The 27,714-nt window shown below is 51.5% G+C and overlaps 1 protein-coding gene across 1 annotated transcript in view; it reads right to left on the minus strand.

The window, feature by feature from the left end:
• LOC135239901 (probable E3 ubiquitin-protein ligase HERC1) overlaps positions 1-27,714 on the minus strand; it is a 64,762-nt gene that overhangs the window by 26,786 nt on the left and 10,262 nt on the right. The window contains exons 2-40 of the mRNA XM_064308904.1: positions 25,853-26,841; positions 24,717-24,812; positions 23,899-24,081; positions 23,389-23,700; positions 23,094-23,190; positions 22,720-22,863; positions 22,026-22,153; positions 21,690-21,834; positions 21,306-21,477; positions 20,880-21,014; positions 19,896-20,061; positions 19,374-19,499; positions 18,138-18,350; positions 17,865-18,017; positions 16,371-16,503; positions 15,545-15,736; positions 15,000-15,212; positions 14,334-14,507; positions 13,996-14,107; positions 13,517-13,643; positions 13,007-13,181; positions 11,951-12,254; positions 11,649-11,733; positions 11,350-11,417; positions 10,367-10,631; positions 9,034-9,231; positions 8,688-8,808; positions 8,341-8,581; positions 8,054-8,220; positions 7,647-7,808; positions 7,336-7,433; positions 6,922-7,017; positions 6,667-6,834; positions 6,123-6,362; positions 5,945-6,028; positions 5,439-5,658; positions 4,393-4,690; positions 3,099-3,886; positions 1,882-2,095 (exon numbers count right to left, since the gene is read on the minus strand). Of these exons, the coding sequence (XP_064164974.1) occupies positions 1,882-2,095; positions 3,099-3,886; positions 4,393-4,690; positions 5,439-5,658; positions 5,945-6,028; positions 6,123-6,362; positions 6,667-6,834; positions 6,922-7,017; positions 7,336-7,433; positions 7,647-7,808; positions 8,054-8,220; positions 8,341-8,581; positions 8,688-8,808; positions 9,034-9,231; positions 10,367-10,631; positions 11,350-11,417; positions 11,649-11,733; positions 11,951-12,254; positions 13,007-13,181; positions 13,517-13,643; positions 13,996-14,107; positions 14,334-14,507; positions 15,000-15,212; positions 15,545-15,736; positions 16,371-16,503; positions 17,865-18,017; positions 18,138-18,350; positions 19,374-19,499; positions 19,896-20,061; positions 20,880-21,014; positions 21,306-21,477; positions 21,690-21,834; positions 22,026-22,153; positions 22,720-22,863; positions 23,094-23,190; positions 23,389-23,700; positions 23,899-24,081; positions 24,717-24,812; positions 25,853-26,806 (7,967 nt within the window). The 5' untranslated portion in view covers positions 26,807-26,841. The remainder of the gene's footprint in view (positions 1-1,881; positions 2,096-3,098; positions 3,887-4,392; positions 4,691-5,438; positions 5,659-5,944; positions 6,029-6,122; positions 6,363-6,666; positions 6,835-6,921; positions 7,018-7,335; positions 7,434-7,646; positions 7,809-8,053; positions 8,221-8,340; positions 8,582-8,687; positions 8,809-9,033; positions 9,232-10,366; positions 10,632-11,349; positions 11,418-11,648; positions 11,734-11,950; positions 12,255-13,006; positions 13,182-13,516; positions 13,644-13,995; positions 14,108-14,333; positions 14,508-14,999; positions 15,213-15,544; positions 15,737-16,370; positions 16,504-17,864; positions 18,018-18,137; positions 18,351-19,373; positions 19,500-19,895; positions 20,062-20,879; positions 21,015-21,305; positions 21,478-21,689; positions 21,835-22,025; positions 22,154-22,719; positions 22,864-23,093; positions 23,191-23,388; positions 23,701-23,898; positions 24,082-24,716; positions 24,813-25,852; positions 26,842-27,714) is intronic.

Raw genomic sequence — 27,714 nt, forward strand, 5'->3', positions numbered from 1 at the left:
GGTTACTCTGTGTCTGTGGCTCTGTCTGCTCTTCTTTGGAAAGCGGGGGCATCAGTGGTTAGACAGGCAGGGCTGCAGAACCAAAGACCGAGGGGGGGGGTTAGTGTCAGTGCCCAGGCTATTCACTTACCTGTCCTCTGCTTCTCAGCTGAGCTGCTGACTGACATGGATCTGAGGCAGAAACACCCAGGGAGTCAGTGAAGTCGGCCCCGCCCCCTGATCCTCCCCCTCACCCGCCCACTAACCCGCCCCCGTAAATCACAATCGACCAGTCAACAATAAGAGTAACACAGTAACTGATACTCACTGATATAAGCTCTTCATTGATATGGGTTATTGTAGGGCATTACTCTACTGTAAATTATCCCCTAATAAGAAACCCTTTACAGGTCATCACACAATGTAACTGACATATAAAACGTTTTTACAATACTATTAAAAACAAATTAGCAGACAAAACTAACAGAATATTGCTATTAATATAAATTAAATTATATCACCCTTTAAGCAAGATGCAAGGCTTTGCGGGGCTGTTATTAGTTATTAACCAGTTTCTACTTTGCCTGCAGAATGCAGAGAATACTGTGCTTGGCGGAGAGGAGTTCTGGGGTTCATTTTCACAGCTGGCTAACAGAAACACAGGCCTCTGCTCACACAGCACAGCACACTTCGCTGACAGAGTGCATTACCAACAGATTTCTCTAACTACTCAAACCTCACAGGACCTGTAAAATGTCACTTTCCAGAGCCTGAAATATCTGCTGGTCCGGGGGTTTCACGCATCAGCAGTTCACATGTGTTAGAATCAATAAGGCTTTATGGTTAAAGCCTATGACCAAAGCCCAATTCACAGATCTGGGAGTAAAGGCCTGTAATGTTATGTTGTTTATATCCTGTCAAATTTCTGCTACCATATTCATTTTTTTATGAAACTGTGCAGTTTTCTCAAAGCTTCAAGGCCTCTCATGGGCATTTAGTACATGGCAAGAAAAATACACCCAGTACAAAATCAACATGTGATTCCATGTATTTCATTTGGTGAGCTGAACATAACACTTAAATTATCAAAACCCAGATATGGGTACATGGATTCAGATGATGTTATTTTCATCAGTAGGTCAACACATGTATCGTATATTATGACTATGTGTTATCCTGGGTATTTGGATAACCCACACATGAAGTATATTAAAAACTGCTTCACTGAAATACACGTTTCTTGGCTGTATCCCACACACACGTGTACAGACACACATATATTATCAACATGTCTACAAAATGACACATCTTATCCTGCCACATGGTGCTTGATCCTGATATTCTATAATAAAGGCTATTATAGTCTACTCCATTCCATTGTTTTTGAACATTAGTAACCATCATTTTCACTATATTTCTATCATTATTATAACGGTAATGTTAATCTAACTATTTTGGACCACGGTTTCACTGTTCTTGGAAAATCCTGCTGGCTACATTTAAAACCACTTCCACTATTATGAGTGGAGACCCAAGGGGTCAGCGGCCTGCTGTTTAAAGCTGGCTTTTCAGAGTTCACACATTAACCTCACGTAGAGCAGGCTTATAAACACTAGCAGCATGTACATACCAACAGCCTGGTGGTATCTAACAGCCTACAGACCTGATGATCTGCTCCAGCAGACACACACAAGTGCACATGCAGCAGAGATGAAGGAGTCCAGAGACTACATCCCCCACAGGCCAGCTTGACTGCCTGAGATACAAAACCTGTCCCAAATGAAACATCCCCAAGTGCTTGCAGAGCGTGTGCAGACCACTCACCCACCAGGACCTGAATATGCTGGAGACGGGCGAAGGAGCAGGGGAGCGATAAAGCTGGGCTCAGCGGGAGGTACTCACTGCAGGAGGTTGATGGGCAGGAAGGGGTTGAAGTTCTCCAGGCCGTCGGCCTGCAGCGCGGACAGCAGGGAGGCGGCCAGGTCGTTGCTGGAGGACGAGGCCGAGGCGCTGGCGGACTGGCCGAACGCCGCCGCTCCCTCCGAGCCGTTGCTGTACAGAGACACGGTGCTGGAGGACTTGGACACGGGCTGCGAGGACGACGGCTGTCCCGGGTCTGCGGGGACAGGTCAGAGCGGTCAGCGCCGAGCGCTCGGATAAACAGTCATGGGATATCAGCCCCTACAGGAGACATCAGGGAACATCAGCCCCTACAGGGGGCACCACGGAACATCAGCCCCTACAGGGGGCATCAGGGAACATCAGCCCCTACAGGAGACATCAGCCCCTACAGGGGGAATCAGGGAACATCAGCCCCTACAGGGGACATCAGGGAACATCAGCCCCTACAGGGGGCATCAGGGAACATCAGCCCCTACAGGAGACATCAGGGAACATCAGCCCCTACAGGAGGCATCAGGGAACATCAGCCCCTACAGGAGGCATCAGGGAACATCAGCCCCTACAGGCCACAGGCACATCCTGCCCGACTCTCCTCCACAGGGAGGGGACTGTAACCCCATACAACTGCATATAATTAGGGATGGGTATTGATTACATTTTGCTGATATCTGTGCTAAAACAGAACTTTTAAAATGGTACCGGTGCCTAAACGGTGTCTGTACCAAGAACTTCTTAAAAATAAAGAGCAAATGATGCCATTAAAAAATGTTTCTTGTATTGTGAAGGCAAAAAAATTAAACACTTAAAATCGTTTCATTTAAAAGTTTCCGCTTTACGCTTATAATGTATACCACTTCGCTTTTGGTGTTTTGACAAAGTTAAATGTTAGCTAGCATGCTAACAGTACGTGCTGTCACTGGCTGAGTCCACAGAGCGAGTGTGACGTTAGCTAGTGAGGGCGTGTGGCGGGGGCCTGGGCGAGCGATGCTTCTGCTGCCTGTGCTTCTGTTCCGGAGCACCAGACGGCAGGGAAAACAGTGCATACTTCAGTCAGCAGCTCGAGACGTTGTATCATAAAGTAGCAGCGAATGACGCACGGAAGTCGTCTGGTAGGAGCTGGTGTCACAGTGGTGCTGGGTTTCAGTGCCCAGCCCTAGATTTAACAGCGTGTAAAATGGCGGATTCAGAAAAGGACAATGAAGCTGAGAACGCCCCACCTTTTTGGTCTCTGGCTCCGGTGTCTTCCTGCAGCTGGTTGAGGGCGCCTTTAAAGATCATGACCTGCGCCCTCTCCAGGTCGGCCAGCGACGCCCCCTGTCTGATGGGGCAGGGCCGGACGGCCCACTTCACCATGCTGCGCACCACGAACTGCAGGACGGACCGCAGCTCGGAGCCGTCCTCGCCGGCCGTGCCGGCCCTGGCCGAGTCCGCGGGGGCCGCCTTCGGCACCACCAGCATGTCGGTGAACTTCCCACAGCTCAGGATGACGGCCAGGCTCTTGAGCGCCCCCAGCAGGAGGTAGGACACGCGCACGGCCCGCAGCTCCAGGGAGAAGAGGTCGGGGCGGGGGAGCTGGGGTACAGTCGCCTCCGCCGGGGGGCAGGGAGTGCCCTCCTGTTCAGCGTGCCCCTCTTTATCAGCGCTCAGAGAACCTGTCCTCTTCTTCAGGGGAGGCTGGTCCGAGGCTCCTCCTCCCTGCACCCCTTCCTCCTCCTCCTCCTGCTCCTTCTCCCCCTCCGCTGGCCCCGCCCCGCCCTCTTCGTCCGCCATGACGCGGGCGATGTCCTCGTCGAGCCGGCGCTCCAGCTCGTTCCGCCTGCGGGAGGGGGCGGGGCCAGCGCAGGGGGCGGGGCGCTCCTGCTCCTCCAGCGTCCCGCTCAGAAAGATCAGGTCCAGCAGCACGGCGGGCTTGAGGCCCCGGAGCCGAGCCACGTCCAGCTGGGGCGCGTCGCACGGCTCCAGCGCTGACAGCGGCGTGTCGCTAGGTGACCAAGAATTCAGGAAGCTTTGGTTAGTGCGCAGGAGAAGCGGAACATGCAACACGGGGACGGGAGGTGGAGGATGGGCAGGCGGATGGGAAAAAAAAGGGAGAGAGAGGGAGAGAAAAGGAGAGAAAGGGAAATGAACACATCAGGAGAGTGAAAACAGTGAGGACACACAGAAGGAAATTAACAGATGGAAGAAGAAATGTGCAGTAAGGGAAATTCATACAAAGACAGATTTCTGTGTTCAAATGAATACGTGATTTTTTAAACGAAACAAGCATTCGTACAAACATCTGCAATGCCAGACATAACAGGAGAAATAATAGGGAATGTTTTTATTACAACACAGCAATACAAGAACAAAAACATCACTATAATTCTGAAATAACATCAATCACACTTCACACTTGGTAAAATACACAATAAATACAGAATACAGTTCTGCGTTCGCGTACACAGATTGTCCACAAAAGGCTCAGACAGGCTTGTGTGTGTGAGTGAGTGTGTGTGTGTGTGTGTGTAGTACCTGACGCTGAGGTCCGCCTCCTCCCACTGGAGCTTGGCCAGGGGGCTGCCCTCCTTCAGCACCCCCAGCAGGGTGGCCCTGCGGCTGCTGGGCCTGTGCAGGCAGAGCCCCCCCGCGCGCAGGCCTCGGTCCACGCCCCCGATCAGAGCCAGCACGGGCCACACCTCCCGGCACAGAGCGCCCAGCTGCGGCTCCGAGAGGGCCGAGGGGCCCGCCGCCACCTCCCCATGCCTCCCCGCGCCTCCTCCGCTCTCCCCCGGCACCTCCTCCTCCAGGCCCCGCTTCGCAAGGGATTCTCCTGCTGGACGAGGAGAGGAGCATGATTCAGTCAGCACAGGTCATATGGAAGTCAGCATGTGAGTGAATATGTGAACATGTATACATGTAAGTGTATGAGTGCTGTGGTGCCAGAAAGGGAGTTGGGGTGCTGTCCACTAGGGGGCAGCACCGTCCCTACACACAAGTGTGGCCACATGTATGTGATAAATCATAATCACCACGGCTGTGCCCTGTCTCTCCACCTGCTGCAGCAGCGGCCCTGCAGAGGAGCCTGTCTCTCTGTCTCCTGCTCATTATTGATAAGAGCACTGTGTATGAATGTGAATGTATCTGTGAGTGTATAAGTGTGTATGTGTATGAGTGCATACGTGTGAATGAGTGTATGTGTGTAAGTGTACGTGAGTGTATAAGTGTGTATGTGTGTGAGTGAGTGTGCATGTGTGAGTGTATGTGCGTGTATAAGTGTGTATGTGTTTGAGACTATGTTCATGTATAAGTGTGAATGCATGTGTGCGTGTGTGAGTGTATGTGAGTGTATAAGTGTGTATGTGTGTGAGAGTATGTTCATGTATAAGTGTGAATGCATGTGTACGTGTGTGAGTGTATATGTGAGTGTATGTGAGTGTATAAGTGTGTATGTGTGTGAGAGTATGTCTTGTTGTACGTCGCTCTGGATAAGAGCGTCTGCTAAATGCCTATAATGTAATGTAATGTAATGTAATGTTCATGTATAAGTGTGAATGCATGTGTGCGTGTGAGGTTCTGACCCGGCTTGGCCAGCCCTCCCTCACACAGCAGGGGGCCGATGAGCTCCAGCCGGCTCTCGATGTGCTGGTTGATGTGGGGGGTCCAGCCGTCGCACAGGTGGAGGCGTCTCAGGAGCTGCACGCTGGCCTCCAGCAGCACCGTGCCGCGGGGGCTGCACAGGGGCTCCCCGGGCAGGAGGTCACTGGGCATGCCCCGCATCTGCAGGTCACACAGCGCCACCTGGGGGCAGACACACGCAATGCGCTACAACGCAAGAAACAGAGGGAGAAAGTGTCTCCCATTCCATTCTTCAGTCTCTTTCATCTCTTCTTTTTCATTCTCTTTCTCTCTAAATATCAAACAAAGTCAGAAATCTTTACTTTGAAAGCACAGGAAGGGTTATATCAGGCATTGCAATCTCTGGCAGACTCTTCATAATGGTTCTGCATTAACTTCAGCACATAGGGCTTTTACCATCTGCATAATGAGGCAGAACATGGCTCTAAGATGGCGCATGTATACTCACTTTCTCTCCAGGGTTACTGCTGTAGAACAGCACGCAGGGGTACAGCTCGGCCGCGTCCACGCCTTCAAACGCCAGCTTCGGCTCCTGCCAATCACAGACAACGTGCATGAGACGGCGTGAGCGCGCGGGGCGCGTGTGAAGCCCCGCCCCCCCCGGGCGACAGGTCCCCAGGGCTGACCTTGTTGTTCTTGGCGAAGGAGACGGTGCGCGCCTCCATGTCCAGGATGCAGGTGACGGTGTCGCCCTGGGTGAAGGAGGGCAGCGCCCGGCCCAGCTCGCCGCCGTGGTACAGGCTCCCGCTGTAGGCCCGGTACAGCCACATGTCCGTGGTGGTGCGGTGGTTGAAGTCGCGCACGGGCCAGCGGGACACGCCCACGCACGTGCCCTCGTTGCCTTTGTTCTCCTTGGTGATGTAGAACTGCGGGAATGACCGTCACATGACACGGAGGAACGCTCACAAAATAATGACAAACATTACATCCTGGGAAGTCTGGAGAGGGCAAATCTTCACAGCCTCAGGAGAGGTTCTGATTCATACATTTTGTTTATAGCACATATGAAATGCCATGCACATAACCATGCACCTACAAACAGAATGCATATATCTTCAGGTCCCAGCATCATTAGATGGGACCCTGAACAGTAGTGTGCTGCTCATACACACAGAACTGTGCAGGAAACAGCTCTGGTCATACAGACTCGTGTGGGCTTCTGCTCTCTACCTTCCAGATGAAGCAGCCGGAGGTGATGGCGGTGGTGGCCAGGCCGTAGCCCTTCCCCCCAGAGCCGTGGGACAGCACGTTCCCGCTCTCCAGCGAGCAGCAGGTCAGCTTGTACGGGTCGAAGGAGAAATCCCCGATGGGAATGCACTCGTCCTCCCTCCCCAGGTACTGGGACAGACACACAGCGTTCAGTCCGTTCCCACACAGACCATGTATGCAGCAAAGACACCGATAAAAACACACGGTTTCTAATACCTTCAGTGGGCTGTCCGCCGTTTCCTGACTTCTGCTCGCGTCTGGATGCTCCTCCCACATGTATGCAGACAGGAGGCCGAACAGCTGATCCACGATCTGAGACGGGAAAGCCACAAAGCAGAGTTAACTTTACCAAGCGGAGAAGAGACTGCCCTCAGGAAATCCGCAGTGCGTTTCCCCGGAGAAGGGAAAGAGCCTGAGGCTGATGTGAGCTGCCATGATGGAATGACACAAGGTCACTGCAGACATCCGGCAGGAGCGGGAGCAAGTGCACAGGCACATCAACACCCATCACTCAGCCCAGAACCAGCGGATAGGGGAAGACCCGTGTGGGTGGAATGAGTCCCCCAATGAGACATTGCAAGGTCAAGATTTGATTGGATTTAAATTACAAGCGAACCCTGTGGAACTCACCTGTTTGACTTGTGCTGGGTCCGAACAGGCGGGCAGCAAAGCCTCCAAAATATGAAAAGCCAGCAGTTTGGTTCGCAAGTTCCGGAAAAGTGGGGAGCCTGAAAGGAAACGTGTGCGCATTAAGACCAATGCCTCATAAGCTGGTATACTGACAGGCAGCTCATATTCTACCTACAAGCCTACGGTGCTTTCAGTGGGAGAGTCTAACTGTTCCGTTAAATAATACTGGCAAAGAAGCGTCCTGTTAAAAACATAGTTCTCTTGGCATGACTCCTGACCTGAATTACTAGGTACACAAATAACCGAAGCACCTGGAGTGGCTCTGTGGGACACGATGCTCATGAGGGGGTCGATCCACTTGGCGAAGGCCGAGACCCTCTTGGTCCCGCGAAACGACACTATGCGCCGCAGGAAGACCAGGAAGTCGGCCAGCTGGGACTCCACGACCCGGCTGCTCCGCGGCACCTCCCCCTCTGGAAGGAAGTCAGGAACGCCACAGGGTCAAAGTTCAACACTGTGCCACCCGCTCAACGCCGGGCAGAAACAATAGAGCCTGTACAGGCCTGATTATTCATTACTCATTATCTTCAACTGCCCAGTCTTTTTTTTAATGAACACAGTTTCCCTCTTAGGCTGCTGGTGTGTTAGTTTAAGGACAGTGGAACTGAGAGTGGAATGGAGTAACTGTGCATGACAGTGTGTGATTCAGCTTTCTCACTCTCTGGTTTGGACTTCTTGGCTCCTGTGCCGTGGTCTGCGCAGTCAGCCGCGCCGCTCTCCAGCGCCTCCTGCTGGTGGACCAAGTGCAGCAGGCTCTGCAGCTGCTCGCACATCACGTCCATCAAGGCCTGCAGCACATCGAGCGGCAGGGCGTCCTCACAGGAGCTGGCGTCAAACGAGCGACAGACAATAAGGCCAAGAGCCAGACATCCTGAGAGATAAATACCTCTCGCTGGACCAGACACAGTCCAGGCGGGTAATGGCGGTAATCCCAGACTCCCTCACCTGGCGGCGATGGCCAGGACCTGCAGCAGCCGCGCGCTGGCCAGCTTCACCGCCCCGCCCAGCTGCATGTGCCCCGACACGGACGCCGCCAGCCAGCGCTGGTTCATCAGCACGCAGGCGTTCTCCGTCAGCGCGGACAGGATCTCCAGAACGCCGCACTTTATGATCACCACCAGGTCCACCGGCTTGTAGCGGAAGTTCAGGGCAAACACCGTGGCCAGAAGTAAATGCTGGTACGACCCTAAAATAAACAGCAAAACACTATAATCACAAGTGTTTATATCACTAGCCAAAATCTAATCTAGTCAGCCATTAGCCCAGTGTCATCAGGAAATCTGCTCACAAACCTGACTGCTCCTTCTCTGCCAGGACCTTCTGTCGCAGCACACGCACCACCTGCTGGTAGAGCTTGTGCGCTGCAGCCTGCAGCTCCCTCTGCGTGCACATTTTTGCAGAATGCGTCCCTGACTGAGGGCACAACACAAGAACGTCACGCTAGCAAAGCGCTACACGTCTCTACACCTGCCTTCACACTGTAAGCGGCACACCTAGCCAGTGCGCAGCAGCGCTAACGCCCCACAAACGGGCACGTTTTCCCAAACGTTTGACGGCTGGTGCACCGCACCGCACCGCTCCCGCGCCGGACACACCGCAGAGCGGCCGGCAGCTTTCGGGCGAATCGGCGGGCCTTACGGTGTAGTGGTGCAGCTTCTCGCTGGCGGAGGACAGGGCGCCGGACGTGGGCATGCCCAGCCCGAAGCAGCCGGACAGGAACTGCAGCTGCACCGACTGCAGGAGGCCAGGGAAGCGCGGGGGCGCCGGCGAGCACCGGCTCTTCTCCTCCATCTCCGACAGGAAGGAGGAGATCTGGCGCAGCGCCTCCAGCCGCACCTGCAGGGGGCGACATCACCTCCTCCTGAGCACAGCTTTTAACAGGCAGCTGGGTTTGTGTCGGTATCATAAGAAGATATGATCAAAGCTCTGCACTCCAAGCACTCATGTCCCACGAATAAAATATTGCAATATGCGCATTTTAATAAAGAGTGCAAACTAATATTTTGGAAAAGCAGTAACAATTTTCTCAACTTCCAACTGCAGAATTGCAATTTTCACAAAAACAAAGATGCTCTGTATCTCCTCTCTAACAGCAATAGTTAGTATGCTTATATACGGACATCTACAGCTGGATGTATGTCAATACAATATAATACTGGTGAACATAGCTTGTGTCGTTCAACTTCTATCGTGCCATGTTGTAAGGAAAAAAAAAAAACACCACAGATGGCTTTATATTTGTTTGCTTGTTGACTGAAATAATTACTGTTGTGCCTAAAATGATATATCCCGTAATATATGTATAAAAATAATTAATATATTAATTTAGTACATTTTGTAAATATATTTTGTTATAATAAGTAAAACCAATTTTTGTAACCACTTAGAGCAGAGCATTGCAGGCTTATTTGCCTTCCTGGCCTCTCATGGGGTAAGTGGCTCTTGTGTTCTCTGGATGTCCAACTAATCTCTTACCCTGTGGACCATTTTTAAATAATTAACGACTTCAAGACAAAAAATTTAATTTCAGGCCCGACTGGATAAACATGCTAAATGGCAGCCTATTCATAATGTAAACCACTGCTAATGCCTCAGAGAGAAACCAGGGCTTCCATTTCAAGTGGAAGAGAATCTCATGCGACTCTTAACCCAGGATTTAGACCTGATCCCAGGGGCACACAGCTCTAAAGGGACTCTTTAACATGGCTCAGATGGGCCCCTCCGGGAGGGGGCAGGGCTGAGACGCGTGGGGGCGCGGCAGATGCGTGTGGGAGCGGGTCAGAGGCATGTGGGGGCGGGGCAGATGCGTGTGGGAGCGGGTCAGAGGCGTGTGGGGGCGGGGCAGATGCGGTGGGAGCGGGTCAGATGCGGTGGGGGGTCAGAGGCATGTGGGGGCGGGGCAGATGCGTGTGGGGGCGGGCAGAGGCGTGTGGGGGTGGGTCAGAGGTGTGTGGGGGCGGGGCAGATGCACGTGGGGGTGGGTCAGAGGCATGTGGGGCGAGTCCAAGACAACAGGGGCGGTCATAGCTTGTGCGTGGGCCATGGCAGGGTGAGGCTCTGGGGTCGGTGGCGCGGCACCGCTCCGCTGGGCGAGGGAGGGGTGCGGAGGAGTGCCGGGGATGGAAGAGCTGGGCCAGGACGAGGCGATGCTGCCGCGGGGCACAGGGTGGCGCTGGGGCTGATGCACTGGCGCAGGCGCTCCCAGCCTCTTCGGATGCCAGGGAGCCGCGGCAGGCCTGCACACACAGACCCCCACCACCGCAGATGACAGCACCACACACACACACACACGTGACAACCACCCAGATCGGCGACCCCACCCACAGCGCGACAGACACACACACCACACACACACCACTACACACACCAGACACACCAGCACACCACACACACACACACACACACGGTCCCGTCAGCGTAGCCTCTCACATACAAACACACCTGAAATGTTCACAACTTTGAAAGTTACACTGATTTATTCTGCAGTGTCCTCTCGTTTTATACTAATGAACCTTAGCTAACGTTAAATAATAATCAAACTAGTAGTAATCCAGATCTAAAATTAGAATCTAAATTTTACTTTGTTCCTCATTGGCTTTCAGAACAATAAATCCCTGTTCAGTAACCCATTATAACCAAAACAAATGTTTCATTTGTTCTGGTCCTTCTTTTTGATTTATCATTTATTGTCCATAAATGTCATAAGCATTAACATCCATTTTTGTATCGTAGCTCTTTGCTTTTTAGGCTGCACACTCAATAGGGAACAGTTCCAACAGAAAACAGGATGAGACCTGCACATTCAGCAGGTCTTCTGCTTGCACACAGAACATGCCTGGGCCAACTGAGAAAGACATGCACTAACGTATATAAAGTGAACTTAAACCCATGTTAATCTCCAAGTAATGGCGGACAGCAATAAAATCAGTATGACCTTCAGTACATATGAGCTACTGAGACAAATAAAACTTACCCATTTTGTTCTTAAAGGATCCAGATGAGGTCTTTGATTGGTCAGGATTCTTCAGATGGGATGCAAAAGAAAATATAAGCAGTTACTAGAAGAAAGCGGATTCACCACACACATTGAAAGGACTACAAATGGAAAGAAAAAGCATGCAGTAGGAGAAAGCTGAGCTGCGGCTGGCATGAAATTGAGTTTAAACGGTTGTGTGTGCAGACTGGTTGTGTTTTGATAACCGTTCACTGTAGGACACATTTTAATGTTGAGGGCATCAGAGTTAAGCACACACTTCATTCTCTCCTTTTCTCATTTCTGGGCTGAAGTCTGCCTTCTGGCTGAAAAAAGAGGCTCCTTCCTGTGATGAAATGGATTTCCTGTAGTAAACAAACAAAGATAAAAAGAGCAGTAATGAAGAGGAATGGTGCTATTGACATTTTATAATGAAAGTCATGAATCCACACCAATGTTTGCCCACTCAGACACAGACACACACACACACACCCGCACACTGTCATGCACGCACACACACAAACTCATGCACGCACGCACACGCTCTCTCTCTCACAGACACACACGCACACACACACACACCGTAGCCCTGCGCTCTCTCTCTGCTCGTCGGCGGGCTCCTCCGGGTCCTGCTCCTGCCAGGCTGCCCGTACGCCCAGCAGCAGGAAGACGCAGCGGGACACCACCAGGTGGCAGGCGGAGGGGAAGGACAGGCCCTCCTCGGAGCCGCGGCGCCGGTCCCAGCAGCGCTGCGGCGGCTCCCGCTCGGGCGTGCCCGGGCTCTCGGTGCTGCTGGGAAGGGTGCTGGTGCCGGAGGACTCGTACACCGTCTCGTTCTGCTGCAGCTGCATGGCCTCGCGCGTGGCCAGGAAGCACTGGAGCACCTCTGAGAAGAGCACGGCCAATCACACCAGGGGACCAATCATCAGTCCTGGGCTTTCACCCATACATCTTTTCTTCAGAACCCCAGTGAAACACAGCTACTATATCTGTGAGCAAAACACCAGTATTCCAGTAGGGACCAGAGCTGTGTGAGCAGGTTCAACTGTAGGTCTGACCAACAAATATAAGGATCGCTTAACTACTCCAGTTTATTTTTACATAATCAATCTCTACACCACTGGATGAAAGGTGTAATTCAGAAATGTTTTAATATGTGTACTGCTATAAAGAGATACTGGCCTATGATACAAAATGGTATATTGAAGCAGAAGGTAGACTTTGTACTGGTAAAAGTCTTAACATTAGCTTTTTAATTTTATGTTTTCAGTTTCAGGTTTCCAGCCTTCCCCATAAAAGGAGAACCTAATGCAAGGACCATAATCAGGTTTTATTCATTGTTTTTTCCATATATCAAAGAACAGCCATTACAATCTGACCACAAAATGGACCATTTCAATTCAGACAATAAACAAAATTACGTGAAATTCAATTCATTAATTGTAAATACCTCATAGAACCTTACAGGCATTTTTCAATTCATGAACTGAATTTCAAATCATTTTGTGAATGGACTGAAGAGAAATTCAGGAAGCGCTTTTGGGAAATTGAAATGGAATTGGCCCCAGAGCCAGTGTTCCCATTCCAGATCCAGACAGCTGGCCTCGCTCTAGTCAAGGAAGAGATGTGTTTTTTTACCCGGCAGGTACATACTGCTGATACTGGGCGGGTCCTCCTCTGGCGCCTCCTCCTGGTTGTGTTCGGCAGGTGCGGCCTGGCAGCCTGGCTCCACCTCCTTGGCCGCCCTTTCGTTGGGGGCGCCAGAGCACCCCTCCTGCCTCTCTTCACTTGGGCTCTGGGACAGCAGGGAACTCTGGGAAATCAGGGTGCAGCACCAGTGAGGAAACTCACAATTCTGCCAAATACCTGTACACTGCCTTAAATGTAAAATGCACTAAAAATTACAGCAATTAAGTCTAGAAGTTATAACAGCCTTTGAATTATTATAATAAATAGTAATACTGCTGCAGCAATTTATTATAACAATAATCATTATCATTATTATTATCATTATTAGTATTATAATAATTATTATTATTATTTGTAGTAGTAGTAGTAATAGTCATGATTAACTATGGCAAGCTGAAACCTGCATCCCAAGCCCCACAGACTGCAGTGTGCAGTGTGCAGTGTCTGTATCCTGTTTACCTGCTTGGTGACAGACGGTGTCTGGACCTTGGCCGTGTTCCCGGGGGAGTCCTTGTGTGACAGCAGCGTGTTCCTGACCTTATACACCATCTGATAGATCTCAATCAGCATTTCGCAGGGCTCGTACCTGCGGTCACAGGAAGAGACGACCCGCTCGCTCAGCTCCTCCCTGAACGCACCGCGGTCCCAGATTACATGTGTTCTACATGCACTCGGTGCCCTGTCACTGTGACTCAGTGTATGCACCGGCTGCACTCATCCACCGCACTGTACACACAGGACGAGCACACTACTGCAGCCATTAAACCAGTAATAAAACAGGCTGCCACACAGCCTGTGTGTGTGTGTGTGGGTGTCTGAGTGAGTGAGTGTGTGTGTGTGAGTGAGTGTGCTCGCAACTGTGAGAGTGTGGGATGGTGGTAATGAGGTCACTTTCACACAGATCATGTGACAGTGATTGACGCTCTGGTGACACTCACTTGTCCTGCCAGTAGGCCTCGTCCTGCAGGCCGGTGTGTTTGAGGAAGGCAGCCAGGCTGCAGCGGCACGCAGTCTCCAGCAGGGGGTCCCCCAGCGGCCCGCTGTCCCAGTCTGCAAACAGCACGTCAAAGTATCGCCTTTAGCGTTTAGCCTTTAGCCTTCCATCTCATATCTCAAAGAGCTTCACGGCAACGAGAGGGAACTCATCTCCACCAATGTGGAGCCTGACCCTGGGTCACGCTAAGATGAGAGGGAGGTCATTAAGCGGGGGGACGATAAGGCACCAACACGTCAGCCGCGCGTATAAACCGCACGGACGTCGCTGCGGGCGCCTCACCTCTGCTGACGGCGTACTCCTTCATCCTCCTCCACAGGCCGCTGGCGGGCTCGCGGGCCACGCCCAGCGCCAGCTCCACGAGCGTGCCGTTCTCCTCGCTCACGTCCAGGTCGCCCAGCTTCACGTCGGCACAGCCCAGCAGCACGGCCTCCGTCAGCCAGGCCATGGAGGAGTCTGCAGCGGGGGCCACAGGGAGAGCACTGGGGTTCGACCGGGGTTCACAGGTACGGAGCATTCCACAGTGTTCTTTACTGAGGTAACCTACACTGGATACGCCTGGATTTAACATGCACATGCATTCACACAGCCAGACGTGGACTGTGCCACTGCCCCACTGGGGATTCAGAAAGTAAGGTGGACTATAGGTGAAAGGTAAAATGAATAAACGAAAGCTGCTAAAATGGCATACAAAGTGCGAATGAGGAAACTCCTCTTCCTCCTCCTCCTCCTATAGTCTATGATCCTTCATGCTGAAATTCTAAAGTGGATCCCTCTTCGATTTTATTTATGATACACGCACATCCTTCGTATATTTTTTATCATATGTATGGATGTTTTTTTTTTTAATTTAAGTAGACTTACTAAACAGCCTAAGGTGTATTTTAGACACTAACCTAAGCAGTTAGATACGCACGCGGGAAATGAAGCTGTGCTGCTGTGTCTTACCCAGCTGCTCAAAGTCCATCTCCAGCCCGTTCCTCAGCAGCGGGTTCCGCAGCCAGAAATCGGCCGTGGTCTCCTGGATGGAGAGGGGCGGGCCCTGCAGCATCCCTCCAAGACATCGGCCAATCGCCAGGGCCACAGACCTCTCCAGGTCCAGTAACCACACCCAGGTCTCAGACTCCACCCCAGAGGCGGGTCCCACACCCTCTGTCAGTTCTGAAGCCACATAGTCTGTCACTCATTTTATACCAGTGGAGGGTTAATAAAATAAATACTGTCAATCTTCATGAAGATATCTATATATTTAAATAGCCTTAAATGCATTACAGTGTACCTAACCTGAGTCTCTATTCAAATTACATTGATAACAACATCGTATATATCAAACTTTTAAATGAGACCTGACATCCTTGCATAACTTAGATGGTCACTAATGCTGTATATTGGACATAAACATCTGGTCATATCGAGAAAAGAAAACAGTTTAACATTTTCCTATGTGTGCACATGTGGGCACTCTGTCTCCGTGCGATTGGCTGGCCGCTCACCTGGACACGCCCCCTCCAGCTCGGTCTCCTCGAGCAGCCCGGTGTCGGGCAGGAAGCAGTTGAGCTCGTTGAGGTGCTCCAGCAGGGAGAGCAGGTGGGGCAGCAGGGGGCGCACCACCAGCAGGGGCAGCAGCAGGAGGGAGTACATCACCTGGCACAGCAGACTGCCCGCCACAGAGCCGTACAGCACCGCTGGGGGGGGGAGGAATGAGGTCAGACAGGGACTGCCAGCACACGCACCATTACACAGTTACACAAGAGAATTCAGCCATGAGGAGGATTCAGAATAAATCACAGGCACAATGGGATACTGGCAGGGCTTGAATGGCCAAATTGTTATGGGAATAGTATCAAGAATTTTACAAATTCAGTTGTTTAAAAATACTAGATTAGAAATTTAATTATAAGCCAGACACAGAGCTCTATGTGACTTCGCGTGTATTAATTTCTGGTTGCACTTAGGACTTGCTCTGGTGGCTGTTCTATCACAGAACACACAATACACTGAAGGATAAATATGCCTGGAAGAGTCTTGCTTTCAGAATACCCGGGCGCTGCAACAATTCACCAGCAGGCAGGGATTAGAATGACAGCCAGCCAAATTACAGTACTGCTACTAATGAATATTCATAATGCCCGCTTTCACGGGAATGAGTCAGCATCAGCGACGTGGGGACACGACCTTAACACAAAGTGCTCAGTGTCCTCCACCGGCCCATAAACACTCTGCGGTACTGACTGCGGCTGGATCTGACTCTGAACGCCGTGTTCACGAACAGTTCATGAGGACAGGGGCAGGAAAGGGACAGCTGGAGCCAGCTCTCACAGTGCAGCTTCTTGATGACGTGCTTGTCCAGGGAGCTCTCCTCCAGCAGGAGAGTGGACCTCCTGAAGGTCTCTGCGGCGTAGGGCAGCAGCAGGCACAAGTGCTTGTGGAGCAGCTTCACGCTGTTGTCGTCCTAACAGCAAAACAGACACCGCAAGACTTGCTAAAGCTGACGAGGCTGGCATCAGAAACCTGGTGCGAGAAACTTGCAATTTTCCTTAATTGCATAATTGTTTGTGTTGCTTTGGTGGCTTGCCACTGAATACTGCAATTGCAAGGTCTACAGTAGCACCTTGAGGATAACCGTTCACTGTGTTGTTTGTCCTTTTAAATGTGTATTGTAATTAAGTCTGAGCAAAGACAAATTTCCATTTTTAACCAAAGTGGACAATAAATTTTAGATTAACTAAATCATGTTGAGGTAACAGACTCATTCTTATGTATACGGCCTATGACACCTCTGTGCTGATGTGCATGCAGCTGCATCTGTGAGTATATCTCTGTGCAGATGTGGGCCTAAAACAGATGCAGTAACTGTGATTTTACCTCTGCGTTGGTGTTTCTGTAGCAGTGATGCAGTAACTGTGAGTTTACCTCTGCACTGGTGTTTATGTAGCAGTGATGCAGTAACTGAGTTTACCTCTGCACTGGTGTTTATGTAACTGATGCAGTAACTGTGAGTTTACCTCTGCATTGGTGTTTATGTAGCAGTGATGTAGTATCTGTGAGTTTACCTCTGCACTGGTGTTTATGTAGCAGTGATGCAGTAACTGTGAGTTTACCTCTGCACTAGTGTTTATGTAGCAGTGATGCAGTAACTGTGAGTTTACCTCTGCACTAGTGTTTATGTGGCAGTGATGCAGTAACTGTGAGTTTACCTCTGCATTGGTGTTTATGTAGCAGTGATGTAGTATCTGTGAGTTTACCTCTGCACTGGTGTTTATGTAGCAGTGATGCAGTATCTGTGAGTTTACCTCTGCATTGGTGTTTATGTAGCAGTGATGCAGTATCTGTGAGTTTACCTCTGCATTGGTATTTATGTAGCAGTGATGTAGTATCTGTGAGTTTACCTCTGCACTGGTGTTTATGTAGCAGTGATGTAGTATCTGTGAGTTTACCTCTGCACTGGTGTTTATGTAGCAGTGATGCAGTAACTGTGAGTTTACCTCTGCATTGGTGTTTATGTAGCAGTAACTGTGAGTTTACCTCTGCACTGGTGTTTATGTAGCAGTGATGTAGTATCTGTGAGTTTACCTCTGCATTAGTGTTTATGTAGCAGTGATGTAGTATCTGTGAGTTTACCTCTGTATTGGTGTTTATGTAGCAGTGATGTAGTATCTGTGAGTTTACCTCTGCATTAGTGTTTATGTAGCAGTGATGCAGTAACTGTGAGTTTACCTCTGCACTGGTGTTTATGTAGCAGTGATGCAGTAACTGTGAGTTTACCTCTGCACTGGTGTTTATGTAGCAGTGATGTAGTATCTGTGAGTTTACCTCTGCACTAGTGTTTATGTAGCAGTGGGCCAGCAGGTGCTTGTGCATTGCTGACAGTAGGTGGTGGAAATGAGACGGGGGGCTCGTCTGCTTGGGAGCCTGACTGGGCTGCTGCTTGTCACTGTTCTTCTCCAGCTCGCCGAAAGCCCGTTCCTGCAGACACACCGATAAAGAGTCCTGACTGACACAGAGGACATGAGCGCTGTCCCAGCCGTACAGCAGCAGTGCGCATACGCGTGATCAGGACCACCAGGGGGGGCCAGAGAGCCGTACCGTGTAGAACCCGATGCTGAGCAGCAGGGTCTTCAGCAGGACCTCGGCCAGGTGGAAGTGGTCGTGAGCGTCGGAGCTGCCTGAGGTTCGATCGGCGGGGGAGGGGGGAGGGGGGAGCCCGGCCGTGAACTCTCCCGGAGAGCTGTACCCCAGCAGCGACGCCACGTGGGACTGCTCCTGGAGGCTGTTCAGCACCATGTCCAGCTGGAGGCGCTGTGGGGCAGAGCACTGTTAGTCTGAGGCACCAAGGGCCGTCTCAGCTGGACAAAAGCCCGGTATTACAACATCAGGCAGGAGGTGGCTCATTCCTAAAGCCTTCTGATTCTCCAACTACTAAAGCTTTAATTCTCATCATTCTGGAAAATGTGTTTGTTTGTTATTTTCAACAAATATTTAAATTCTGCATTTATCAGATAAAATTTAATGTATGAATTTTAATTAAATTCAGGTTCTCAGTTTCATGGAAAAAGTGCAATATGAATAAATTAATGTAGCTTTTATAATCCTGTAGTCAATCTTTATATTTAACCTTTAACTAACATAAACAGAAGAAGTTTTTCTTCACAGTTAGGCAAGATATATTCAGTTATTGTTGAACTCAACAAACTGTGAATAAAAAATAATTGTTTTTAAGTTAGTCTAATTTAAGGACAAATATTGAATCTCAGCCAAGATTCAATTTTGGCTGAGATTCAATAAAATCAATGCGAAAGAACTCCCATTTTTCTCCACTCTTCCTCTCCGTGCAGCTCCTGGTCCGTGTAACTGATTATTGATCAGGCTGTGGTCATTAGTTCCCCTTGTTTTTTTTCTTTCTTTTTTTTCCCCTTTTTCTATGCACTGCAGTATTTGTTTTTAATTTGCTCAAGTAAAGGCCACTTGCCCTGCAGTGAGCCCTGTCTCTGCTGGAGGGTGTGGTCTAAACCCTGGGTGTGGCCTCTTGCCTGCAGTGAGCCCTGTCTCTGCTGGAGGGTGTGGTCTAAACACTGTGTGTGGCCTCTTGCCTGCAGTGAGCCCTGTCTGAGCTGGAGGGTGTGGTCTAAACACTGTGTGTGGCCTCTTGCCTGCAGTGAGCCCTGTCTGAGCTGGAGGGTGTGGTCTAAACACTGGGTGTGGCCTCTTGCCTGCAGTGAGCCCTGTCGCTGGTCCCTGGGTGTGGCCCTGCAGTGAGCCCTGTCTCATCCCTGTTGGGGGTCCCTGGGTGTGGGGTGTGGCAGTCAGAGCGGGCGGGTGTACCTGGCCCTTGGAGAGGGTCTCCCAGCTCTCGGGGCCCTGAGGTAGCAGTGAGTGCAGGAGTTCTGTTCTCTCCCTGAGGGGGGGCAGGAGCAGCGAGGCGCCGATGGAGAGCGTGCTCATCACCGCCTGTGTGGAGGAGCGGACGGGGTGAGGACAGCGCCAGGGTGCACGCGCACACAAGCGCCACGCTCACCAGGACACACACTGAGCTGCTGTTCGCATTCAGCTGAAAAACTGCTACTGTTATTCATTTACTTACGATAATGGAGGACATTTCAAAACTGTACTCCAACCAAACTGGTAAAATAACCTTAGTCATAATGGTCGTTTTACTAGTATATTGTAATATTACAGAAAATCTTTTTTACTGTAAAACACTAACTGCGACTGAGGTACATGTTAAACACATAGAGCAGTGTAGAATGAGGTTTCATCTGCTGAATGAATGTTTTTTACTGTAAAACACTGCGATTCATGTACAGTATTTTTAAACACATAGTGCAGTGTAGAGTGAGGCTTCACCTGCTGTATGGACTCCGGGGCGCTGGAGTCAATGAGCCTGAAGAGCAGGTTTCTCAGGGGCCTTCCCTGGGCCCCCAGCACTGTGGCCCCCGTCCCGCCCGCGTGGGCCAGAGACAGGTGAATGGACAGGAGCTTCATACACAGCAGCACAAACTGGTGGTGCTCCCTTAAACACACACACACACACACATTAAAAACACAAGTACACACATTTTATACACATTAAACACACATGCACACACATATTCACATTTTACACACATTAAACACACAAGCACACACATTTTACACACATTAAACACACAAGCACACACATTAAACACACAAGCACACACATTTTACACACATTAAACACACGAGCACACACATTTTATACACATTAACCACACAAGCACACACATTTTACACACATTAAACACACAAGCACACACATTTTATACACATTAACCGCACAAGCGCACACATTTTCACGTCTCACTCCACTAACGGCTCTAACAGCCACACAGCCGGTAGGCTGCTCTTGCCATGTGGCTGAAGATCAGAAGGCTTCACTAGCATTTGGACGACAGAACTAAGTAAAAAGAAAAACACGGCCCTGGTGCAGTGACAAGGAAAATATTTATTTCTGCCATTTTTTAGATGAATTGAGAAGCCGAGGCCCTGGCGCTGAGGCCCTGGCTTATCTCATGGAAAAGCCGCAGGAGGGGGTGAACCCTGATATCCGGGCCAAACTCTGGCTCTCGTGAGAAAGCCTCCCACTCTGGCTTCCTCAGTCTGGCACTCTAATCGTCCCAGAGTACACATGGCTGAGTAAAACTGCATCTCCACTTCAGCGGGGATGAGCTGGGCTAAGGCGAGAGCTAGATATCTGTGAATCTTACCTCCACCCTGCCCCACTAATTGCAGTACTACAACAGTAATTCAAAAGCAGTTCCTCTTGCAGCACCCTGGCTGTATGGCCTTTAGCAGTTAGTGGTAGCGCACCTCTTGGAGGGGAAGGGTGTGGGGGGCGTGTCGCTGCTGATCCCGTCGCAGTAGCGCTCCAGGAAGCTGCGCAGGTAGGCGAAGGTGCTCTCCTCCAGGTCCACGCAGAAGGGCCTGTGCCAGGCCACCAGCTGCCTGCGCCACACACACACACACACACACACACGCACAGCGGGCATTAATCACAGGGAGACGACACGGCGCCTTTACGCCAGCGGGGTGAAGGAAACTCAAGCGGACGGGAGCGTGTGCGGTAATGCGCGCTATGCGCCAAGCCGCACTGCCTCGGGCCCCGCGGCCCCAGAGCGAAGGCCGGCTCGCTCCCTCACACCGGCTCGCTCCCTCACACCGGCTCAGCAGTGGAGCGGGGGGACGGAGAGGGAGGCCCCTGGCCATTCGCCGCTGACGTTCCCGCCACACGCTTACCTGTCCGTGGGGACCGCAGTCCAGGCCAGGCTGTGGGAGGTGCCTGCTGTGATCTGCTGGATGGACACGCCCTCCAGGCCAACCACCTTTTTGGGCTTGGTAACGGGCGTAGAGGTGTGTCCCTGCCCACACTGGCCCATGGCATTGTTGCCCCAAGCATACACTTCATTTTCTGAAACCAGAAGAGCAACACAAAATGCATTATATAGATCATACAGTACTCAACAGTTACAGTTTAGGCATTTGGCAAATGCTGTCAGCGAAGCAGCTTAAAGACTATGCATTTAATATCGGTAGGACTTAAGAGTTCAAAAACCAACGGCCAAGTTGCAAGCCAAAAGGCCTATGAAAAAGGGGACAGGGCAAAGGAAAGGCAGAGCGAACCGTGGGACAGGGCCAGACAGTGGCTGTCCCCGCAGGAGATGTCGATGATCTTGGTGACGCTCAGCTCCTCGATGAACCTGGGTCTCAGAGACGTGGTCTCGGATGAGCCACACCCCAGGCACGAGCCACACCCCCAGGCGAACACCTGCGTGAGACAACGAGGGCGACACCGCAAGAACCGTGCAATTACATGATCTTTTCTCATAGCAGCTATGTGTCAGCCATTTCATTCATTGCTGTGTTTGTGCATGTGTGACAGTGTGAGACTCTATGTGTGTATGTGTGTGTGTGTGTGTGTGTGTAATAATGCATGTTGGCATGCACGTGCGGGCATACCTGTCCCGCAGAGGTAAGAGCCAGAGAGGACTGACTCCCTGCACACACTTTCCTGACGATGAACCCGTGCAGGGCCTCGATGACCTTGGGTCTGTACACGCGATTAGTGTCCCCATGGCCCAGTTTACCTGCCGCACACACACACACAGAGGAGGACTCAGCATTGCTCTTAAACACACACACACACACACACACAGAGGAGGACTCAGCATTGCTCTTAAACACACACACACACACACACACACGCACACACACACACGCACACACACACACACACGCACACGCACGCACACACACACATGCACGTGCACACACACACACACAGGAGGACTCAGCATTGCTCTTAAACACACACACACACACACGCACACACACACGCACACACGCACACACCCACACAGAAAGGAGGACTCAGCATCGCTCTTAAACACACACGCGCGCACGCGCGCACACACACACACAGACGAGGACTCAGCATCGCTCTTAAACACACACACACACACACACACACACATACAGAGGAGGACTCAGCATCGCTCTTAAACACACACACACACACACAGAGGAGGACTCAGCATCGCTCTTAAACACACACACACATACAGAGGAGGACTCAGCACTGCTCTTAAACACACACACACACACACACACACACACACAGCAGTGCCTCTCCCAGACCCGCCCCGGTGAGTACCGTTGTCCCCCCCTCCAAAGGACCAGACGATGCGGCCGTCCTGAGCCACGGCGATGGTGTGGGAGCTCCCGCACGCGGCCTGCCCCACCCCGCTGATGTCCTTCACCAGCGTGGGGACGTTCCGACTGTGGCTGTCACTGTGGCCTGTGGGGAAGGAACAAAAACCTGTTCATCCTCTACAGCACTTAGTAATGCAATTCTGCAATTCACTAAAAAGAGCATTACACTACACCCTATCATTCATTTCCTCTGGTCCTTTGACGGTTATTAAGATGCTCACAGAGCCTTGCCCTTGCCTAATATATTACAAAGTGTAAAGCATATTCACAGCACTGTCAGCGCTGAGGCTATGCTGAGGCTAATGAAATGCGTACCGAGCCTGCCAAAGTCACCCTCTCCCCAGGTGTAGAGCTCCCCGTCGTTGGTGACAGCTGCGCTGTGTCTGTAGCCAGCAGACACACACACCACCACCTGCCAGGGACACAGACGACACCGCTCAGAGACGGACACAGACGAACACAGACCGAGCGAGCACAGGGAGAGACGGAGGACTCCTGCATTACACCTCCACGTCATCAGAGACCAGTCTTCAGCAGGGAAAACAGAGTGACATCACAGAACCATGGGCGGCCCTGTCTAGTGTCTGATCAGATCTCCGGTCCCCCTTACCTTGCCCAGCAGTGGTCCCTGGATGATTTTGGGGTATTTCTGGGTGGCGCTGTTCCCGTGGCCCAGCTTGCCGTAGTCGCCGTCCCCCCAGCTGAAGACCTCGCCCTCGCCGGTCACGGCCAGGGTGTGGCCGTCCGAGCCCTTGGAGGAGGACACCTTGCGCATGTTGCGGGGCGGCTCCAGCACCAGCTTCTTGGGGACGGACTGGTTGTTGGAGTCCCCCAGGCCCAGGCGCCCGTAGCTGCCCTTCCCGCAGGCCTTCACGGAGCCGTCGGCCGACACCGAGAACGTGCAGTACTGCCCCGCCTCGATCTGCGCAGGGGGAGGGGCACAGCCATGACTGTAGTCCTTAGAAGTTCAATTTGACCAAATGTACAAATGTGTAATTCATTGTATTTCCGCAGTATAATGATTTGTTTGTGTGTTAAACACAAAGTGCTTTGACAGATTATTAGCGTTAGCGAGCCGCAGCAGTGACGCTGCAGCGTGTGGCCCGGGCGCCTACTGTACCATCTGGGCATCGCTGAAGCCTTGTGCCAGCTTGGGCTGCAGGATCTTCTCCAGCGTGCCCTCTGCCAGCTGGTGGCTGCTGTTGCTGCCCCACACGTACACCATGACGGCGTCACCCTCCATGCCCGGCGCAGCCGAGCCTGTGCTGCACGAGCACAGGCAGTTGGAGGCCAGGTTGCAGATCTGTGGAGCAGAGCACAGAGTCAGACTCAAAGGCACAGAGCGTTAGCATTAGCAGGAGCACGTAGGAGCACAGGCAGTTGGATGCCAGGTTGAGTCAGACTCAAAGTCACAGAGCACCAGCATGCACGTCCCTGCACTAACATAAAAGGTATACAATTAAGACAGCCAGGAGCATATTAACTTCATTAAAAAGAGAAAACCACTCCAAACACACCTCTAATGGCTACCCAACTGAGCTCAGTGTGTGCCATGATATTGGGGATATTACATATCTTTCCTTTGTTATGTTACCTCACTACATTATTCTTTTTGTGAGCACCTTATCTATCAGACAAAGATCTTTGGTTCATTCCATTCAGTGTCATTACAATCATATTCTGGAAGTGAACATCATTAAACCTCAATTAAGCCAAGCATTCAAAAGCAGTGATTTCTGTCACAGGGATAAAAACTATTTTCTGAGAAACCTGAATCTTTAAAGAAAGCAATCATGCAAGAAATACTCAACAACTCCACAGCAGTGGTTCGCTGACAGCATGCAGGCAATTCTATGCTCTTTTCATACAGTTATGCACCCAGAACAGAGGATGAGGATTCCAGCCCTAGCAAACCCTGGGGCTTGCAGGTTCACACACCTCCTCAAAGAGACACAGCACCACATGGGCCAGATTGCAGAGCCCATCCAGGTCCTTCTTCAGCAGCTGGGCATTGACCGACTCCCCTCTGAAACCCTGAGGGAGACACACGGGCCGTTACATCACAGGTCATGCGGCCAAACGCGCCCACGCAACGGGTCCACGCAAGCAGCCTCGCCATGTTCTGAACCAGGCGGAAAGCTCCAGCTACGCACTGTTAAATTTAAGCGCTTTATCTTTTATTTTTATTTACTTTTAAAGGTCAGCTCACTGATGAAGTCCTTTAAGCAGCGATGAATCAAAGCACCTGTATGGATCATTAGCGTTCAGACATGGAGGGGATAAACAGTGTGAAAAGACAGCGGCTCTGTCCTGGGTCAGGGCTTTTACAGCTGGGCTTCTGTCCAAGCAGCCAAGTGAAATAATTCTATAAATCTCATTCACTACAGGAGAGAAACGGCCACGCCCGCAGCATGTGGGATGAATGCCAAATGAACCTTCATGAGGACAGTGCTGATAGCCGATAAGAACTGGATGCAGTCCCGTGCCGGTGACAGTCATTTATTAGAGGGCTGTGTTCTTGCTTACCTCAGTGTAAAGAGTAAAGAGTGTCGCATCGCCTTGCATTGTCAGGTAGGCAAACATATCCGCACGTCTCGTTTTATACTTCAATACATCATTTCAGCTAAATACGTGCACTGCCATGTTAAAAAACATCTGGGAGGACATGGGACGTGAAACACTCCTGAAACAGTCGTGACAGTCTGAGATGTTTAAATTGAGAAACACAGGCTCTGTGAGGGAGTTCCTGCAGGTGTAGGGTACAGGTTGATATTTGTACTCTGAAATGAATGTGACTGCATGCTTTAAAATGGCCCCTGGGCTATAAATGCCAGCCACAAAGACAGGCAGACAGATAGATAAATCATAATCTAATATATAGTAATGCACAATAAATATTCAAAGAAAGAAACGGGAGTCTTAAATTTTAATGTCTTAAAGGAACCAGAGATGACCTATCAGAGCAATGTTAACCTGCAATGTTCTACAAACTAACCCTAGAACTACAAATATGGCGACCAAACCCACCACAGAACAAATCACTAGAGTGAGAAGAGGAGGGGAAAAGCTCTGACCGAGTACTGCCGCATCTTGAGCAGGGTCTGGGCGATGAGGTCGTATCCGATGCCCCCCTGGGCGCGGGACGGGTCCGACCCGCAGGACACGGCGGACGCGGCGGCGGCGGACGCGGCCAGCGCCACCTCCATCCACTCCAGCAGGAAGCGGAGGGAGCCCCTCTGCATGGCCAGCCCCAGGAGCAGCTCCAGGGCCAGCCGCCGCCCCGCCCGGTCCGCCCCCGAGCCGCTCACCGACGTCTTCTTCAGGAAGTCGGCCACCTGCGCCAGGCAGTCCAGCCCCACCGCCGGGATCTTGTTCTCGTTGGCCAGGGAGAGCGGGGGCAGCGAGGACAGCACGGAGGAGGCGGTGGCCAGCACGTCGTTGCAGAGCGCCAGGCCGGGGTCGCGGCGCGCCTGCAGCCAGTTCTGCTGCAGCAGGGCGAAGAGCAGGCTGAGGCCCGTGCGCACGCCCATCTCGATCAGGACGTCCGTGCCGGACCGCACCCGCGCCCCGGGGGACCAGGGCTCGGCCGCGGGCTCCAGGGCGCCGGCCTCGGCGGCGGCGGCGGCGGCGGACGGGGCGGGCGGGGCCGGGCGGAAGCGGTCGTGGTACTTGCTGTGCAGGGCGTAGTAGATGCGCTGCAGCGCCAGCGTGCGGTGGTGCAGGGCCAGCGCGTAGGGCGTGCACGCCAGCATGCGCTGCGTCAGGCAGCGCTGGCTGTGCAGGAGGGCCGCCACGTGCTCCTGCTTCTCCTCCGCCGCGCTCCACTCATACTGGAAGTCGGGCAGCCGCGGCCCGATCAGGTCCTGCACCGGCTGCGCCAGCCCCACCACCTCCCGGTTGTGCAGGAGCTTGGCGTAGAGCGCCGCCGCGCCGCCCCGCGTGGCCGTCTGCACGCTGTCCTCCGCCGACCACGAGCTGTTCAGGTGCTCCTGCCACTTCAGCATCACGTGGGTCTGACTGGGCACCATGTCTGAGCATTATCTTAGCACACGGCCGGGGACTGCTGGGGGGGGGGGGGGGAGGGGGGAGAGAAATGATGGAGGACAGAGAGGGGAGAGAGGCAGGGGAGAGAGAGGGAGGAGAGAGGGGAGAGAGAGAGAGAAAGGAGAGGGGAGAGAGAGGGGGGGGGAGAGGGGGGAGAGAGGAGAGCGTCAGAAACAGCTGGGGCAGGGCAGGCCCAGATCTGCTCTCCATATCAATGCTGAATAAAAACCCGGCTTCACTCCAACCGTTTTCTGTTTGCCTCTCAAGCCACTGAGGCCCTGCCTGCTGTTTTCACTGCATTTTAAACACATCCCTTAGGTTTGTAAATGGTGGACATGAGAAAATCATTCAATAATAGTTTACAATAGCCTATGAGAAAATAATTAATTTGGGACAGACTGATTTTTCTATTGAGGATTCAGCTCAATAATTATGCAAATAATTAATTTGGCTACTGTTGGAGCACTAAAGAAAGTATAAATTAGCTATTCACACAGCATTTTATAATAATCTGTTGCACAGATATGAAGAACCTCATATTTTAAATATTTAACATAAAAAATTGAAGTACTGCCTCCTGGTTAGTCTTACCATAACTTCCTGACCGAGGCTATGTTCACTGTGTGAACTGGACTTACTGTGTCCATGACTATGGATAACAGTTACACAAGCAGTATTGTGCCTTATCGAACCTGTGTTTTGTAGTTGTTCCAATGGCCTTCAGTATGCACTTATGGTACATAGCTTTGGATAAATCGTCTGCCGCATAAATGTAATGTAATATTACATACATATAACCCTAGCTGGAATACACCTGAGCCCAGATCAGCGCCTGTACAGCAAGGCCGGGGCTCTGGAATCAAAGCAAGCCTATTACGCATATCGCCATGGC

The sequence above is a fragment of the Anguilla rostrata genome, chromosome 14 (genome assembly GCF_018555375.3).
Source record: "Anguilla rostrata isolate EN2019 chromosome 14, ASM1855537v3, whole genome shotgun sequence".
Taxonomy (NCBI): domain Eukaryota; kingdom Metazoa; phylum Chordata; class Actinopteri; order Anguilliformes; family Anguillidae; genus Anguilla; species Anguilla rostrata.